Here is a 15,808-nt window from a genome sequence, read left to right as displayed (position 1 = left end):
CAGATCATAGCACTGCCCCCACAGGCTTGTACGGTAGGCACTAGGCATGATGGGAGCATCACTTCAGCGACCTCTCTTCTTACCCTGATGCACCCATCACTCTGGAACAGGGTAAATCTGGACTCATCAGACCATATGACCTTCTTCCATTGCTCCAGAGTCCAATCTTTATGCTCCTGAGCAAACTGAAGCCATTTTTGCCAGTTAGCCTCACTGAAAAGTGGTTTTCCTAAGGCTACACAGCTGTTTAGTCCCAATCCCTTGAGTTCCTTTCACATTGTGCATGTGGAAATGCTCTTACCTTCACAATTAAACATATCCCTGAGTTCTACTGTTGTTTTTCTACGATTTGATTTCACCACACGTTTAAATGATCGCCAATCGCCAATTTCCAGCCATATTCTTTCCTTGAAGATGTTTCCTAATAATGTGTTGGACAGTTCTTAACCCGATTTTAGCAGTTTCAGCAATCTCCTTAGATATTTTCTCTGCTTGATGCATGCCAATAATTTGACCCTTCTGAAACAGATTAACATCGTTTCCACAACCACAGGATGTGTCTTTTGACATGGTTGTTTAACAAATGAGAAGCTACTCACTGCATCAGTTAGGGTTAAATAACCTAAAAATCACCCAAGCAGTAATTAACCAATGGGAGGCTTTTACCTCTTTGCTTAGTTAAATCCAGGTGGTGACCTTTTTTTGGGGCAGGCAGTATGTGTGTGTGTGTGTGTATATATATATATATATATATAAAGAAATACGATAATCCACTCTCAATAATATGGCTTCTTAATGACATTTCTAAAAGTACACATCAGCTAAAACTAGAGGTTACATTCTTGGACGTTTCAAAGCGTTATCAAAATAAGTCTAAATGTAACAACCACCAGCAGGTGAATTAGATGAACAGCAAGTCATTTCAAAATAAAGTCATTTTTCTACCTGCAACATACAGCTGACACATTATAACATTGGTAATGTATAACAAATCAGATAATTGTCAAATTGCTTTGAATGGATTTAAGATCTGAATACCCTTGCTTAAAAGCAAAGAACAATATTGTTTTACCTCAGAATTACTTTTTAAAACCCCAAAACACATGTACACCTTAAATTCGAAGAAGAGATCCAGAAATGTAGATGACAGAACCAGACTAGCAGCTGTTAATCTTTTTCCTTGGTAACTAAATACTATGCATTTGTGGTTTTGAGCAAACAAAACTAATACAAGTCATCAGCTAATATGAGACAATATGAGGCCTGTCAAATAGATTAGACCACGTCAATACACAGTAATATTTAAAAAATTAAGATGTTTACTACTGTTTAGTAGTTTAGCTCTGATGCATATTATTCAAGGCCCTTAGTCCAAGACTAGATTATCTTACATTTTGTAAACTTAAAAATGTCATTTTGAAACTTCGTAAAATTTCTGAAATTCAGGCATTAGCACAAAGTTAACCTTGTTAACCGCTACACCCTTCAAACCTGGAAACTAAACCTGGCCCTGGGTTAGAAAACTGCCTAGCTAGCTAGGTTCTTACATGAGTGTAACTGTAATTAACACAGCCTATTAAAGTGAGCTAGTAAAGTTAGCGTTAGCTAGAAATACCTTCACATCAAAAACCTCGGTAGCCAAGTCGCTAAGATATAGCGTTAGCTAAACTATGTTTACCTAAGCTAACAGTCTTTCGTAGCCAAGTATGTTTCAGAGGCTGGTCAAGATAATTCACCTGCATTATGTCCTTATTGTAACTTCTTACGACGACAAATTTGCAGAAACTTCATGATCGAGAAAGCACGCCTAAATTATATCATGAACTTGATTTTGTATCTACTTCACTAACAGCTAACCTAGCTAGCTAGCTAACCTAGCTACATAGCATAGCATAGCATTTCTTCCACACCCGGCGTATGCGTGCCCTTGTACCCAGCTAGAGTGAGCTTGTTAGCTGGAGTTTGACATGAAGCTTTGAGCACTTCAACCCTTCATCTGCAGCGCACCTGATAAGTGCTGCGTTGTTTCTTTTTAATCCCACAGTCTTCGGTTTTGTTGTTATAGTTCCCAGCGTGAAAAGAGCCGGCCTGTTGAAGTAGACGAGCTAATTTACGTCTCTGAACGTGGACTCCACACTGCAATGGGAGCAAGAGTGGCGCCATGATGAAATGATAGTCCAATGATCACGCGACAATTGGAGTCGAGCGCAGTTTGTACCACTTTTGTTGTAATCTAAACTTACATTTAAAAATTGCGAAGTGCAGCTATAAAAACATTATGTATATCAAATTCTGTTTCCTCAAGTGTTTTTGTTCTTTTTAAAACAAAGTCAATTTTCGAGATCCTTAAATTAACGGGTAAGTTGAAGTAACACAGATCTGACACCCATCTGTACTTGCACATACGCAATCTTCCATAACTATTTACGGCAAAGTTTGTGATTTTCAATATTTATCAGATCTGACTATTATCCCTTATTTTAAATTTTATGATAATTGTATTGTTAGTGGTTACCAACTGTCTCATCAATTTTGTCCAGTACTTCCAACGTTATCACAAAAAAAAAAGAAAAAAGTCTGCCCAAACATACACTATGTTGGCGCGCAAAAACAACCATAGACCGGACATGACGTCTTTTATTACCGCTCGTTACCTCACCCACTCGCTTGGCTGTCGCTTGCTCGTAGTTTTGAGAGAAGTTTATCAGTTCTATGTATTTTGAATTTATTGTATAGTACGATTGTGCCAAGTACTATATTTTCGTAATACTCGCTGAGAGGGAATCTGACATTAAATGCGGTTATATAAAATAACATGCGTTGCCATAACCATCAGGTTGCAGATAGCAGCAATAATTCTGATCATAACATTATGAAGCAGGTCCGATTTGCAAGTGATAATAATTCGAACAGTGAGTCCCAGGAGAAGCCGTGTGAAACCGGAGTAAACGGCGATTTGCAGATCCAGTTTGGGCCTCAGTTGAAGCTGTTGTCCCGCAATGACCGTGAACTACAGACTATTATAAGGGACAAATTATAAATGTTCTTCAGTTTAAACATTATATTAATCTGTTAAAATAGATTTTGTGTGTAACGTTTCCCCACAGGACAACTAGCAGAGGGGAGTTTGTGTTCTTTAGTCACAGTAACTAAGGAATTGTATCGTCATAATATTGCCTTTCCTGACTGACCTCAACAGAACAGAACTGAAATATCTGTTGAAATTAAGCCCTCAAAGTACCAGTATTTGGATCAAAATTGTAAACACAGTAATCCAAACTACTCTAAATTTGTTCATAGATTAGACTTGTAGTGGAAGAAGGACTAAATCAGCTCCCATATACTGAATGTATAGTGACCACACCAACAGGTGAGTACATAAACTTCTTAGTTGACAATTCCCCCTGAAAATTGCATGCCTAAATGGTATTTATGAATGTGGAACTATTTGTATTCCTTGCATTGGGGCTGTCCAGATATGTAAATACAATTTTGTGGCTTTTTATTGATGGGTCCTAAACGTGCCCCTGTAGACTGTTATAAAGCCTGAATACCATACATTGCGCAGTGTCTTTAGTGGACTTTCAATTTCACTGAGTGAGCCAAAGTGCTGCAGTGAGGGAAGGTGGTCATTAGTTCCAGTGGCAGTCAAAATTTAAGTGATCAATTATGTGGTTCATTGGGATCTTTTTATTGCTCTCTATTGGGGTAAGCAGATGCTTTCCTCTGATAATAATGCTATAAAAGATTTTAGTATGTGTTTTGCTCCATCATGTCATTGAACTTTATTTGTTCATTATAGGTAATATTTTAATTTCTCTTGCGGCCAAATGTTTATTCACTTATGCTAAAGACATTCATACTACCATATGTTTCCTGTGTTCAGAAACATAGCTGAGAAATGTTTTTTTCAAGTTTTCATTTCTATCATATTTTCAGTGAGTCAGAAGTTCACATGTACTTCATATTTGGTGACATTGCCTTTTAATTGCTTAACTTAATACAAAAGCTTCTCACAATACTTTGCCAGAATGTTTTTTCCCAGTCCTTCTGGCAGACCTGGTGTAGCTCAGTCAGGTTTTGAGCCTCGTTCAAACACACTTTCAGTTCAGCTCACAAGTCTTTTATGGGACACAGTTTGAGGCTCTGATGGCCACTCCAATAATTTCATTTAGGCTGTTTTGTCAAAATATTGAACGCTTAGAATCACTCTTTTGTTGTAACCCAGTGGCAACCACGATTGAACTTTCTGGCTGATGTCTTGAGGTTTTGCTTCGGTATTTCCGAATAGCACCAGTCCCCTTTTCAGCAAAATGGTGGAAACATGGTGCTGCCAACCCCATGCTTCACAGTTCGGATAGTGTTCTTTGGTTTAAAGCCTTACAAGCCTTTTTTCTCAGTATATGGCATTGACATTTATGATTGAGCAGCTTAATTTATGCTCCATCTAACTAAAGAACACTTCTCCATAAGGCTAGGTCTTTGTCCTTGTGATCACCTGCAAACTTCAAGGGGCTTCTTCCTTGTGTAACAGCCTTTCAGGCCATTGTGTTGTAAGTACTCTCTTAAGAATGCAGATACATTTGGTCTTTTATGCCTCAAACTCCTTCAGCAGTTCCTTTTTTGTTCTCTTGGGCTTCAGTTGAACCTTTCAGACCAAACTTGGTTCTGCCTTGGGAATTCATTTTTGCCCCCTACTTAAACATAGGGCAGCAGTAGCTCATTGGTTAAGGTACTTGACAATTCAAGTCCCATCACTGCCAAGTTGCCACTATTTGTCCCCAGATCATGGCTTTTAACCCTCAATTGCTCAAATTGTAGTCAGTACTCAGCTTTAAAAAGCATCAGCTAAATCCCATAAATGTAAATGTAAACCATCAGTTAACCCGGTGTACATAAACCTTTGACCTACTGGAAACCTAATGTAAAGCTTTATAAAGTGATTTAAAGGTGAAATAAATCTCTAATCCATTTTTTTAAATACTACCTCTTGTAATTGTAATTGTAATTTTACACAGGATAAGATGTAAAATATCCCGTGCCAAACCATTAGAGTTAGCCCCACCACGCTGAACTTCCCAGTGATTAATGCTGTACCCAGCCCCCCTTGCACCATGGATGGTCTGCTACCGGTTCTATCTGAATCTACGACTCTAGACACAACGATGACATGACAACAATCCACTCAGCCTGCTCAGTCCTCCACATACCTGATACACAGAACACCTCAGCCATTCCATCTTTATACATTTCCCTAACTAACCTGTGCTCTCCTTACAGCCACTGATTAGCCCTTTCAGATGCATAGTTAATGTTATTTTCAAAGTACACTTGTCCAGCCTCAGTGTAGTTAAAGCAATGCACTGTGGGACCTGTAGTTTTTTTTTTGTTTTGTTTTGTTTTTTTGTTTTTTTAACCTATATCCGCTACCAATTTTCAACCTCAAGCTTTCATCCACCCACCAATATTTAGAGCCTGTGCTCACTGTCCAGTACACTGCTCCTCAGGCACAAACCTAATTACTCTGTTCACTACTGGGCAAATAGTTATTCTCACAACTTAACATTTTAAATTCCTTAACTAAATTTGTCAGTTTGGCCCTTGTCAGTAGCCCTCTACCAAAACACGCCACACTATTAGACGCCATGGCACCCCTAGCCACTTTGTTATAGCTTTGTTCTTAACACTCCCCAGCCTCTCTACAGTTATCACAAAATCATAAACCATCAGTGGCCAGAGGAGGCAGCAAACCAAACTGGAGGCACCACAGTTTCAATTTACCTGATAAAAATGACTTCTCAATGCTATCAATAGCCTTCACCATTTCCTTCTTCAGCCCCACAACTTGTTCTTTATCATTTAATTCTGCACATCTACCTAAACTTGAAACCATTACTGGTTTCTCCATTCCATGAGAGATTATGCATTACTGAGCCAAATGAATTGGCTAAATCGAGGAAAACTACATGTAGGTATCTACCCTTTTTCTTTACTGTCTGAATCATACTGCTATGAAATCCCTGACTTTTGCACTGATGTATCAATTAACTTATTCACTTTTATTATTCACAAATATGCAGCCAGTCTCTGTGCAGTTAAAAGAAAATCTTACCCTCCACATTAAGTAGGATTATAGCCCGAAACTACTCAATGTGAACAACGTACAAACTCTTGCCAGAAGAAATTGATTCATATCATGAAATGTGTGGAGTTGGGAAAAATTGAGTTTGAATTTCTTTAGCCTAGGTTTATGTAACCTTTTGCCCTCAACTGTATGTCTTTTTTGTGTGCGCGTCTGTGCTTTTAACTTCTAATAGTATAAAATGTAGATTGGAGGCAAACCTGCATGTATTTTTTTCATTCCAGGCCAAAACGTTTGGGTATCTATTTAAGAGATACATATTAATATTACACATTAAGTCTTGACTGTCTATTATAATGTTAGCAATTAATAAATAACTGCTTTCTTCTCTTGCAGGACACAAGTATGAAGGAGTCAAATTTGAGAGAGGCAACTGTGGCATCAGCATAATGAGGAGTGGTCCGTCATGTTGCCTGGATATTCAATACACTTCATTACACAAACACAAAACATTTACCCTGAGTTACTGACAGTTACTATGTTTTTAATCATCAGGAGAGGCAATGGAGCAAGGCCTAAGGGACTGCTGCAGATCTATCCGCATTGGCAAGATTCTTATACAATGTGATGAGACACTGAAAGCCAAGGTGTACTATGCAAAGCTTCCCCCAGACATTTACAGGTGAAAAATCTTGCTCATGTACCCTATCTTGAGTAAGTAGATGGATGAAAAGCTGTTTCTTGTATCCGTCTGTAGAAAACTTTCATTAAAGACATTTTCCAGAGCCATGGTTCATTATTTAATATCTTGGAGTTCTGAAAAAGGAGATATAGAACCTTTCGTCTCAGTTGATGCTAGATGAAAATTTTGTATTATTTGGAGAGGGTAATTTTCCAGACTTGTTCGTACACCAGCTTTAGCCATTAGTGGTGATCCACTACTGCAAAAAAACTGTAAAATGTACCTGCATACCTGTTACTGCCTTGCAGTCTTCTGCTAAAACATAAAATCCCAGAGATTCCACCTTTGCTGCTGTGCTGACCTTTTACATCTTGCTCCACATTTCTGGCTCATTCAGTCACCGTTCAGCCACTGAGGGTAATTACAGCTCTCGCGAGGAAATTATACAGCGCTTGCCAGTTAGCTACCAAGTGCTGAATAGCACAAGGATGGGCACTCAAAATAGCGCAGTAATGGGTAGTTTACGCCCGCCGTTAATACACTTAACCATTGTGTGATGGTTGAAGCCAATCGGCACTGTACACAATGACTTTATCGGTGCTCTTCAAAAACATTCATTCGTTCCAAGAGAGGGTGGAAGAGGTTAGGACCATGCCATGATGTGTTTACTGTGCACTCATTGTCCTTGTGCCAGTGTGAGAGACAAAGCAGATAATGCTGTATTTAAGAGAGAAACATTGAGTGTTTAGATTGTACTATTCATTTGTGAGTGAAACTCTAAACCTTTGTTTATTTACAGAAGGGACATCAACATACAACCCACAAACCTGAATTGGATTAAGTGGTTTAGAAGATGAATGAATGAATGAATGAACATCAATCTACTATGCATTGCTGTCACAATTAGGTGAAGGGCATATCAGTGTACCTGATAAAGGACAAATTAACAGAAATAGACACTGGCCATTTGAAATACAAAAAGCATAATGCAAGCTTGTTTGTGAAGTTAGATAACATGACTTCCCTGTGTCGTGAATGTTGACCTGCAGGTAATGGGAACACAGTGATCAAAGCAGTCCGAGTGCTCAATGAACATGTTGTTCAGCCCTTACATATCATCCTCCTCAGCCTCTTTTCCACCCCTCATGGTAAGAAAGTGAACACTGAACAACAGAGATTATTTGGCACACAAAACAGTGCGTTTTTATAAATGTGTTTCAATGCGTCATTTTAGTGGTTAGGTCCATTACTGAAGTTTCCAGACATCACCATACTAACCACTGAGGTCCATCCTATAGCTCCCTCTCACTTTGGACAGAAGTACTTTGGGACAGAATAAAGCTAATTTTATGTTTCTTAGAGCTATTGGACATTTGATAAGGTACTTGATTTGTAATTGGACGTTTGCTGGTTCAAGCCCCACCACTACCAAATTGCCACTGTTGGGCCCTTAATCCTCAATTGCTCAAGTTGTACTCAGTCATAATTGTAAGTCACTTTGGATAAAATCATCAGCTAAATTCCGTAAATGTAAATGAATGGGATGGTTTATGTTTGAAGTGCCTTATTATGCCTGTTAAGTCTTTTGCAATACTGTTAAATTATGTTTATTATGTATTTACATGCACATATCATTAAGGTATAGCTATTTCCTAGTTTGTTGATGGTATAGGCAGTTTTGAGTGATAACCATGTCACAAATGGCCAGCTTGAGGTGGTTTGGGAACTGAACTCACGAGGCAGACACTTAGTCACATACAATGTGGAACCAAATCAACCTGCCCATCTGGGTGCTCATAAGAATTAGTAACATGATACCACATGGCCACCATTATTTGTAGCTACCCAGAAAGTTTTATTGGTTTACTGACTAGTCATAAATCTGGTCATGAATGTTGGAATATACATAGCTAAACATCAGTGATATTACAGTATAAGATAATAGCCATTACACAAACAGCTGTTGTAAAAAGTGCTATATAAATAAATTTGACGACATCAGTTTGGTACACAGAGACTCACAGACATAAGATTGGTGATACTAAAACTGTATTTAAACACAGATTTATGAAATATTTAAATATTGAGTCAATTTGTCATATAGCCATGTTGAGGAATAACTTCGAGACACTTGGGTCAAAGGGTGTTTTGTTGTTTTTAATAATTGAATGTGACTTATTTGTTAAAATTCTTCATATGCCGTTATCTTGAAGAATGCATTATTTGTACCATTTAAAAAATTTGTTGACATGTAATGGAGTGGCTATGGTATGAATAGTTTTTGAAAACAATATTACTCTTCTTAAGGAAAAATCTCATGACATACAGGCAGGCATAGTGTATGAAACTTACACATTTACAGAACATGAAAACAAGAATAGAGTAAAAAAAAAAAAAGGAATAAAACTATTATATGAATTAAAGTATATCTTGTCCTTAATTCCATTTTATCGAAACAGAAATAAGTAAATTAACAGTGGCGCTCTCCTGCATAATTGAATTACCATACAAGATGAAGTCTTTATTTTGAAAAACTAAGAGAAACTTGTCTGTTAAAGCAGTACACACAGTAGTACTCTTCCACATTTGCCATGTGGAGCACACCTTTCTTGCCCTCACCCAGTTCAATTTGTGGACCGGATAAACGGCAATAAGTTTCTTCATTTTAGAAAGTGTGTTGAAGTAATACACCAAAATCAAAAGGTACAGTCCATTAGGATTGGGAACAAAGAACACAGAACTAGGCTTTGCTGCAAAAAACACTGGTTACAGTTCATTAGATACTGTGTTCACATATTGTAAAGTGATTGATAATTAATTCAGATTTGTGTATGATGGTTAATAATTGATTAACAATTATAATAATTAGCAGTAAAGATGATGCTTAACCTTTCCCCACCAAAGAAATAATAAACATTATGAAACAAATGAAAAATGTTTCATATGCATTTCAATACACACATAACGAAGACACACGTTAATATTAACATGATAAGAAAAAGAAAATACCAATTTTAACATTTACTTTTAAAAAAGTCTAGGTTTATGCCATCCTGTTGTATGTTTATAGGAAAACAGTCACAGTCTTTGACAAATCTTTAAGGCTTGGAGAGAAAACATGCTTTTAGTAGAGTTGATCTACTTGTTCAGCCGCTGGATAGCATTTATCTTGGCCTTTGAAGCAAAGGATCTGAAGTGCATACTAGTAGAACTGACTGGTCTCAAAATGGTGGCCTCTCTCTCTTGCAGGTCCAAGTGAACCATACACAAATGTAGGGTCACTAGCAGCCACTGTCAAATGTGGTAGTAACAGATTTTATATTTAAGAACATTATTTCTGCAAATGGGACAGAAGCCAAGTCCAAGCCTTTAGGATTGCCCTTGTTCTTTTTTTTTGGTCGGGGTGGGGGGTGGGGGGGTGGAAGTCATTATGAGTGATAAACATCCAAGGCAAATAATTTAAAAAGAAACGTAGGACAAATCCACTCAATGGTTCTTCAAAATTTTTGGCTTTCTATGGACATGCTTTCCTGGAATCTTCCAGGATTTGGAATGCAGTCTCGGTATCCAATGTTTGGTACTTGTCTTCATTTGCTGATTAAGGTTCATGCCTAAAGCAGCCGAAAGTGCTCCTCTGATCAATATTAAACAAAAATAAAGTCACAATATTTTACATTTCCCTTTCACACACTCATCAGAACATCAAGCCTCAAGCAAAAATAAAAGTTTATACCTACCAAAAAATTGATCTCCTCCATAAACTATGATTCTATTTCTATATTGACTGAAGGATCATTGTCCCCTTCACCATCTAGAAAAAAGTGATTGAAAGGTTTACCCAATTTGTCAACCAAAAGTGGTTCTAGAACACAACCATCGATTAGAACCACCACAACCACTGGTATTTCTCATGGATATGATGCATTACTTGATGAATGCCTACAGGTTTCCTGGCAATGCTGTGGTTATATAAGCAGAGCAACGATAGAGCAATAAATAATAGATTTCATAGTTGTGGAATCTTAGAGATATCTTACAATCCATGCATCATATCTCACAATTCCCAAAACATCTTAAATCTTTGCTTCAGCACTGACTCTGAGTATTATTGTAATGCCACTGAACTGCACTAGATCTTTAGGACAGAACTAAACAAACCACACATGTGTACATGTGTGCCATAATGACATACCAGACAGTGGTCATTCGTTTATCTTTAAGCTTGATCCCTCATAGAAGATTTATTTATATATATCTATATCTATATATAGATATATATCTATGTCTGTCCATCCATACACACACACACACACACACACACACACACACACTTAAGATGGGCCCATAGCTATGCATCTGCTATTGATTACATCTTGATCAGTTGTTGTATCTGAGCTCCCTTTTAATTTAGCCTGAGTGAGACAAAGACTGTCCTTGCACTCCCACTCTGATATCTTGCTCACCTGTGCTGTCCTCATCTGATCCCCCATCCTCCCCCCATCTCTCCTCACTGGCCAGTAAAGGGTTCCGAGATTCACTCAGGGTCCTCAGAGGGAAATAGTGGCCATCACCTTGACTAAGGAGCACAAGCATACACCATTTGCAACATAAGCTGCCTACACGTTCATGCTCCTTTCAGGGATCCTGCCATAATGTAACATGAATGACAGGATAATATGGAACAGAATTAATATATACAGGCACTGTAATGTACAAATAAGAAATAAGTTACATGCATAATCCAATACATCAAATACACCTGTTGCTGTGTGTGGTCAAATACGTGTTTGTTTAATTCTGTATCTGCTAGTAATGACAGTTGTTGCACTAAGGTGTTGTTTATTCACCTGGTGAATACTGGGAAAAGCCAAAGCTTCTTGTCCTCTCCAAAGACTTGTAGAAGGTTCCTGCGGAAACCGACGTTAAATCCATCCCTGTCAGGTCCGTTCTGGAACACTGGCGCAGAGAAAGCCTCTGGGGGGAAAACGAAAAGGACACATAAATAAAGGGACATGCCAAAGACCAGTGTTTCTGTTATAAACTGTCAGTATTTAAGCTTGTCTGAAGTCATCACTGGTTTTTGGAACCACAATTTATGGATAAAAGTATACACAAATACCATCCTTTCTATCCTTTTATTTGCACACCATGTACCTAACAGTAGAATGGGTGCTATACACTACCAAGTTTCAATGGATAGTAGGAACAGTACTAAGGAAAGAAAAGGAACCAATGCTCTTTTACCCAGTGTGGACCTGTTCTTAGCCACCAGCCAGCAGTGGTAGCCAAAGAGGAATGTGAGGCTGACAAAGAACATGAGAGCCACAAAGAGAAGGAACAGGACATGGAACTTAGCATGGCTGTTTGGTAGCTCCTCCTGAAAGAGATAAAAGTTCCAGGAACTGAGAGAAGCTGAGAGAGCATTCCATCTTTACTGTTGCAAATGAAAATACTTTAAAATATTAATTTTCACAATACTCTCTTTCATCTATATCTTTGCAATATAGTTGTAATATAGTTGCAAATTTGCAGTTATGCTTTAGCCACTAAAGGCAAATGTCAAGGCAAAGGTCAGTTTATTTTAGAAACAATAACACTTACCACCCAGAACTTGAGAAAATACTGGAACACTGTTGAAGAAATGAAGACACAGTATAGAATAGAGTAAGACAGAAAGAGCAGGAAGAACTTGTAGTTTGAGAATCCAACACAGTTGTTCACCCTGATAAGGAGAGAGAGAAAAATATAGGTAGGTGATCAAACTACAGGAAAGCACTGCTTATTATTCACTTGTATCCTACGACTTTGAGAAGTAATAGCATGCTAAATAAAGTGTTTCCACTCACCAAGGACAATGATGATCCATTTTCAGGATACATCTACAAGTAAATGCGCAGGTAATTAAATTGAACACAATCAAGATATTTGCCCAGATAACATCAAGTTCCTGGCTAACAGCACCTTCTAACTATTACACGAGACTCACAAACAGTGGTCTGCTTACCAGAGCTATTGAGAATGAATAGGAGATGCATAGGGAAGGAAGACTTACGTTTCACAGACCGAACAGTGGTGACAGCGGTCTGGCTTTATCAGTTGACAGTGATCGCAGAACCTGATAGCTGGGGACACACCGCAGAGTCAGAATGTGAATTCCGTCCCACACTTTTTCCTTCATTTACTGTCTTTCAAAAACAAGCATCACTAGCTAACAGTTTATATTCTTGTGATTCGGTAAAGCAAATTGATCATTATGTGCAATCAGCCATAATGCAGACTTTTCAACACTGCAGTTCCTCTGCAGAGTATATAAAAAGAAAGGCATAGCTATGAGAAACACTACATAACTCAGCACCTAACCTAGCATCAAATCATATGAAATTTTAACAAAATAAAAGAGAAGCTACTGCATTGGTTGAAATGAAGTAGGATGTCCAGACGCTTGGAAAGCACAGTGCAAGGGCACAGTGCCTCACCTCCAGACTGAGCCCGTGTGAAAATAGGAAGCTTTTTAGCTATGTCAATCAGGATCTGCTTCTGCACATCTGGCCTCTCCTCCATCTCATATCGTTCTTTGTCACTGTAAGAGAGCTGGAACTGTACCAAAAAAAAGTACTTTAGTTTCAATGTTTCTCCTGATATTATATAGGGATGAAAGGAATACAGAATGTTTGCAGTGTAATTTTGTAAACCTAAAATATTTTTATATACATACACACACACACACTTGACTAACACCAACCTTTTTGGTTGGAGTGGAGGGTGGAGTAAAGATGGCCTTCCAGTAGGTCCAGCAGAACATTATAAAGCATACATGGAACACCAAAAGGTAGGCAACTACAGAGGGAAACCATTGTTGTACTTGTAACACTCGTCATAAAAGGTGCCAGAATCATACACTGCAGTAGTAAACTAGGTTTTACACTATATTAATTAAACGTGTATAGGAACTTACCTTTCTCCAGTGTATTTCTGAGAGTAACTGCAACACAAAGATAAGTCATTTGAGCTACCACAATAAGCAAAAGGCCAACGTAAGCTGTAGGGAAAAACTTATACATACTTCTATTTAATTTTAACGAGGTTACGCTGCATCAGTGATGTTAGCCCCTTCATCTCATTTGATTGCAACAGTAAATATATTTCTAGCCGACGTCTATTTCAAAACATAAAGGTCCTCTAGCTATAATAGAACTATAGATTTGCCAGCGTTCAAGCTGATTAAAATGATACTTCCTCATATGATTAGCAACCCCTTGCTACATTAACGTGAACATTACCGTCAACAAATAGCGGGCAAGCTAGCTAGCTAGCCTACATAGGTTAGCTAACTACAGTTCACCGAGAATTGTTAGCTAGGTTAGCAAGCTAGCCAATGGCTTTCTGAATTAGAACAAATAGTACTTACAAAAACAAAGTTCAAATACGTAGGCATAATAAGACCAGAGGACCACACATGAAATAATGACGACCGGTATCCAAGAGAATATCCGCTGACAACATTTTAGTCCTCTTGAGAGAGCCATATTCAACTCAACCCGAGCATCATTTTCTCTATTATCTACTAACAAACCTTGTCTTCGAAACCCGAGTGCGATCTGCGTTTGATTTATTTAAATTGTTGGTGGACAAAGAGAACATTGGCGTAGAGACTGACACCACAGACTAGTCAGAAGAATGAACACATTTTTGGTCATCTCGAATTCTCGTGTGGTGGAAGACGCTGTAGTCTCTAAAAATGACTTTGGCTCTAAAACTATACATTTACAAATAAGATAACTGTAGGCCGATCTATAAATATAGTAGGATTAGGTGATGGTGAATATTCATATTTCTAACCTGTGGTTTTAGTAGTCTCAGTAGGCACCGAGGTGACAGATAGATATATATGACTATCGTTCTACATGATTTAACTAAATTGTTTTCGTCCAGTATCCAAACAATCAAAGTGATTTTACATGGTCGGTATATGAATGGTGTAACTATAGCTGTTCTTCGTCTACGATGCCGCAGGACTGTATTTTCAATTTGTATGTGCTTTGCACAATTCAACCAATAGGTGTCACTATAAGACTACTGGTATATGGAAGTCACCCTTGTAAATGACAAACATTAGACACCGGCCATTAAAAAGATATAGCTATATGACATCTCGGAAATTGTTTCTTTAAAATAGGTAGCACTACGTAGTGCTACCAATAGGTAGCAATAGGTAAAGCCTTTAATCTTTTTCCCTCTAATGTTTATGTGTTTCCTTTCAGCCTAATAATTTTTCTAGTTCTAGTTCTATCAATTTTTTGATGATTGCCCGTATGGACTAGAATTAGACGGCGGATTTAGATGTCTAATGTTATTTTTTCTACAAAGTACAGTATCCGTAAATGTGGAGCTTACCACATTCAATACCCTTAATAATCATTTTTTGGTCTCAACAGCTTGGGGCAACAACAGTTTTTGACAATGCAGCTTCAAAAACGACCTCTTTCCTGTTCAAAAACCCAGTTTAGATAGGCCCATTTTCCTGGATGGGGTTTCAGTTCCTCCTTCCTTCTGTGCTGTTATTTACAGATTACTTCAGTAATCAGTATTTAGCCTCCATTTGTTTCTGATTTTGTATATTAGAGTGATAGGTAATTGCTTATGTGTGTGTGTGTGTGTGTGTGAGAGAGAGAGAGAGAGAGAGAGAGAGAGAGAATGATAAAGAGAAGGGTTGACTGCTTTATGCTGTGCGAGTGGCTGAATTTCGGCAGATAGGTTTATGTATGAATGAAGTTGTGCGATTGCATGAGAGAGGGAATAACTTCACCCATGAGTATGTGTCAAAATTTAATTACATTTCCAGACTTTGCTGTCTGCTTGAGCAGGTCTCTAGTCTTGGTACCTTGGCAAGAGTTCATGTCTATGACTGGTGTCTTTTGAATCACCTAGAAAAGGAGAACAGATTTTGATAGTATTCCCATTTCATTCCCTGTATGCTTAAGTGTCTGCATTAGTTTTGAAAGTCAGATGGAATACATACTGGAAACTTAGTATTCATCAAGGCC

The 15,808-nt window shown here is 38.0% G+C and overlaps 3 protein-coding genes across 14 annotated transcripts in view; 1 reads left to right on the top strand and 2 right to left on the bottom strand.

Annotated features, from left to right (window-relative positions):
• The window catches only part of abcb7 (ATP-binding cassette, sub-family B (MDR/TAP), member 7), a 27,099-nt gene extending 24,503 nt beyond the window's left edge, over positions 1 to 2,596 (bottom strand). For 2 of the 5 annotated variants that reach the window (XM_081698603.1, XM_081698604.1), the window contains exon 1: positions 2,008 to 2,596. In XM_081698603.1, the coding sequence (XP_081554729.1) occupies positions 2,008 to 2,163 (156 nt within the window). In that variant the 5' untranslated portion in view covers positions 2,164 to 2,596. The other 3 variants (XM_035532108.2, XM_035532107.2, XM_081698602.1) reach the window with 3 other exon arrangements.
• Positions 2,597 to 2,654: 58 nt separating this feature from the next.
• Positions 2,655 to 9,136, top strand: LOC113589386 (uracil phosphoribosyltransferase homolog). Of its 2 annotated transcripts, XR_014117457.1 has the most exons (6): positions 2,655 to 2,980; positions 3,301 to 3,370; positions 6,479 to 6,541; positions 6,638 to 6,764; positions 7,564 to 7,671; positions 7,814 to 9,136. XR_014117457.1 is itself a non-coding variant. In XM_081698607.1 (5 exons), exons 1-5 carry the CDS (start codon positions 2,816 to 2,818, stop codon positions 7,619 to 7,621), a joined length of 483 nt encoding a protein of 160 aa, XP_081554733.1. In that variant the 5' UTR covers positions 2,655 to 2,815; the 3' UTR covers positions 7,622 to 9,136. The 2 variants fall into 2 exon arrangements, 1 of the variants encoding a protein (XP_081554733.1); XM_081698607.1 differs by having other exon boundaries at positions 7,564 to 9,136.
• zdhhc15b (zDHHC palmitoyltransferase 15b) lies at positions 8,901 to 14,414 on the bottom strand. 7 transcript variants are annotated; one of them, XM_027029031.3, is made up of 12 exons: positions 14,173 to 14,412; positions 13,720 to 13,746; positions 13,507 to 13,601; positions 13,241 to 13,361; positions 12,817 to 12,886; positions 12,611 to 12,643; positions 12,366 to 12,486; positions 12,009 to 12,141; positions 11,612 to 11,738; positions 11,228 to 11,340; positions 10,502 to 10,575; positions 8,901 to 10,375 (listed from the first exon to the last, which is right to left on the bottom strand). In XM_027029031.3, exons 1-11 carry the CDS (start codon positions 14,288 to 14,290, stop codon positions 10,526 to 10,528), a joined length of 1,008 nt encoding a protein of 335 aa, XP_026884832.1. In that variant the 5' UTR covers positions 14,291 to 14,412; the 3' UTR covers positions 8,901 to 10,375; positions 10,502 to 10,525. The 7 variants fall into 7 exon arrangements, 4 of the variants coding, with proteins under 4 accessions (XP_026884832.1, XP_081554731.1, XP_026884831.1 ...); XM_081698605.1 differs by having other exon boundaries at positions 8,901 to 10,055; XM_027029030.3 differs by having other exon boundaries at positions 8,901 to 10,398; positions 14,173 to 14,410.
• Between the last annotated feature and the right edge of the window lie 1,394 nt (positions 14,415 to 15,808).

This window comes from Electrophorus electricus, chromosome 16 (assembly GCF_041902795.1).
Source record: "Electrophorus electricus isolate QZ-2024a chromosome 16, ASM4190279v1, whole genome shotgun sequence".
In the NCBI taxonomy this organism is placed as follows: Eukaryota; Metazoa; Chordata; class Actinopteri; order Gymnotiformes; family Gymnotidae; genus Electrophorus; species Electrophorus electricus.
Note: the sequence above shows the minus strand (reverse complement) of the source record. Positions and strands in the feature narration are given on the sequence as shown.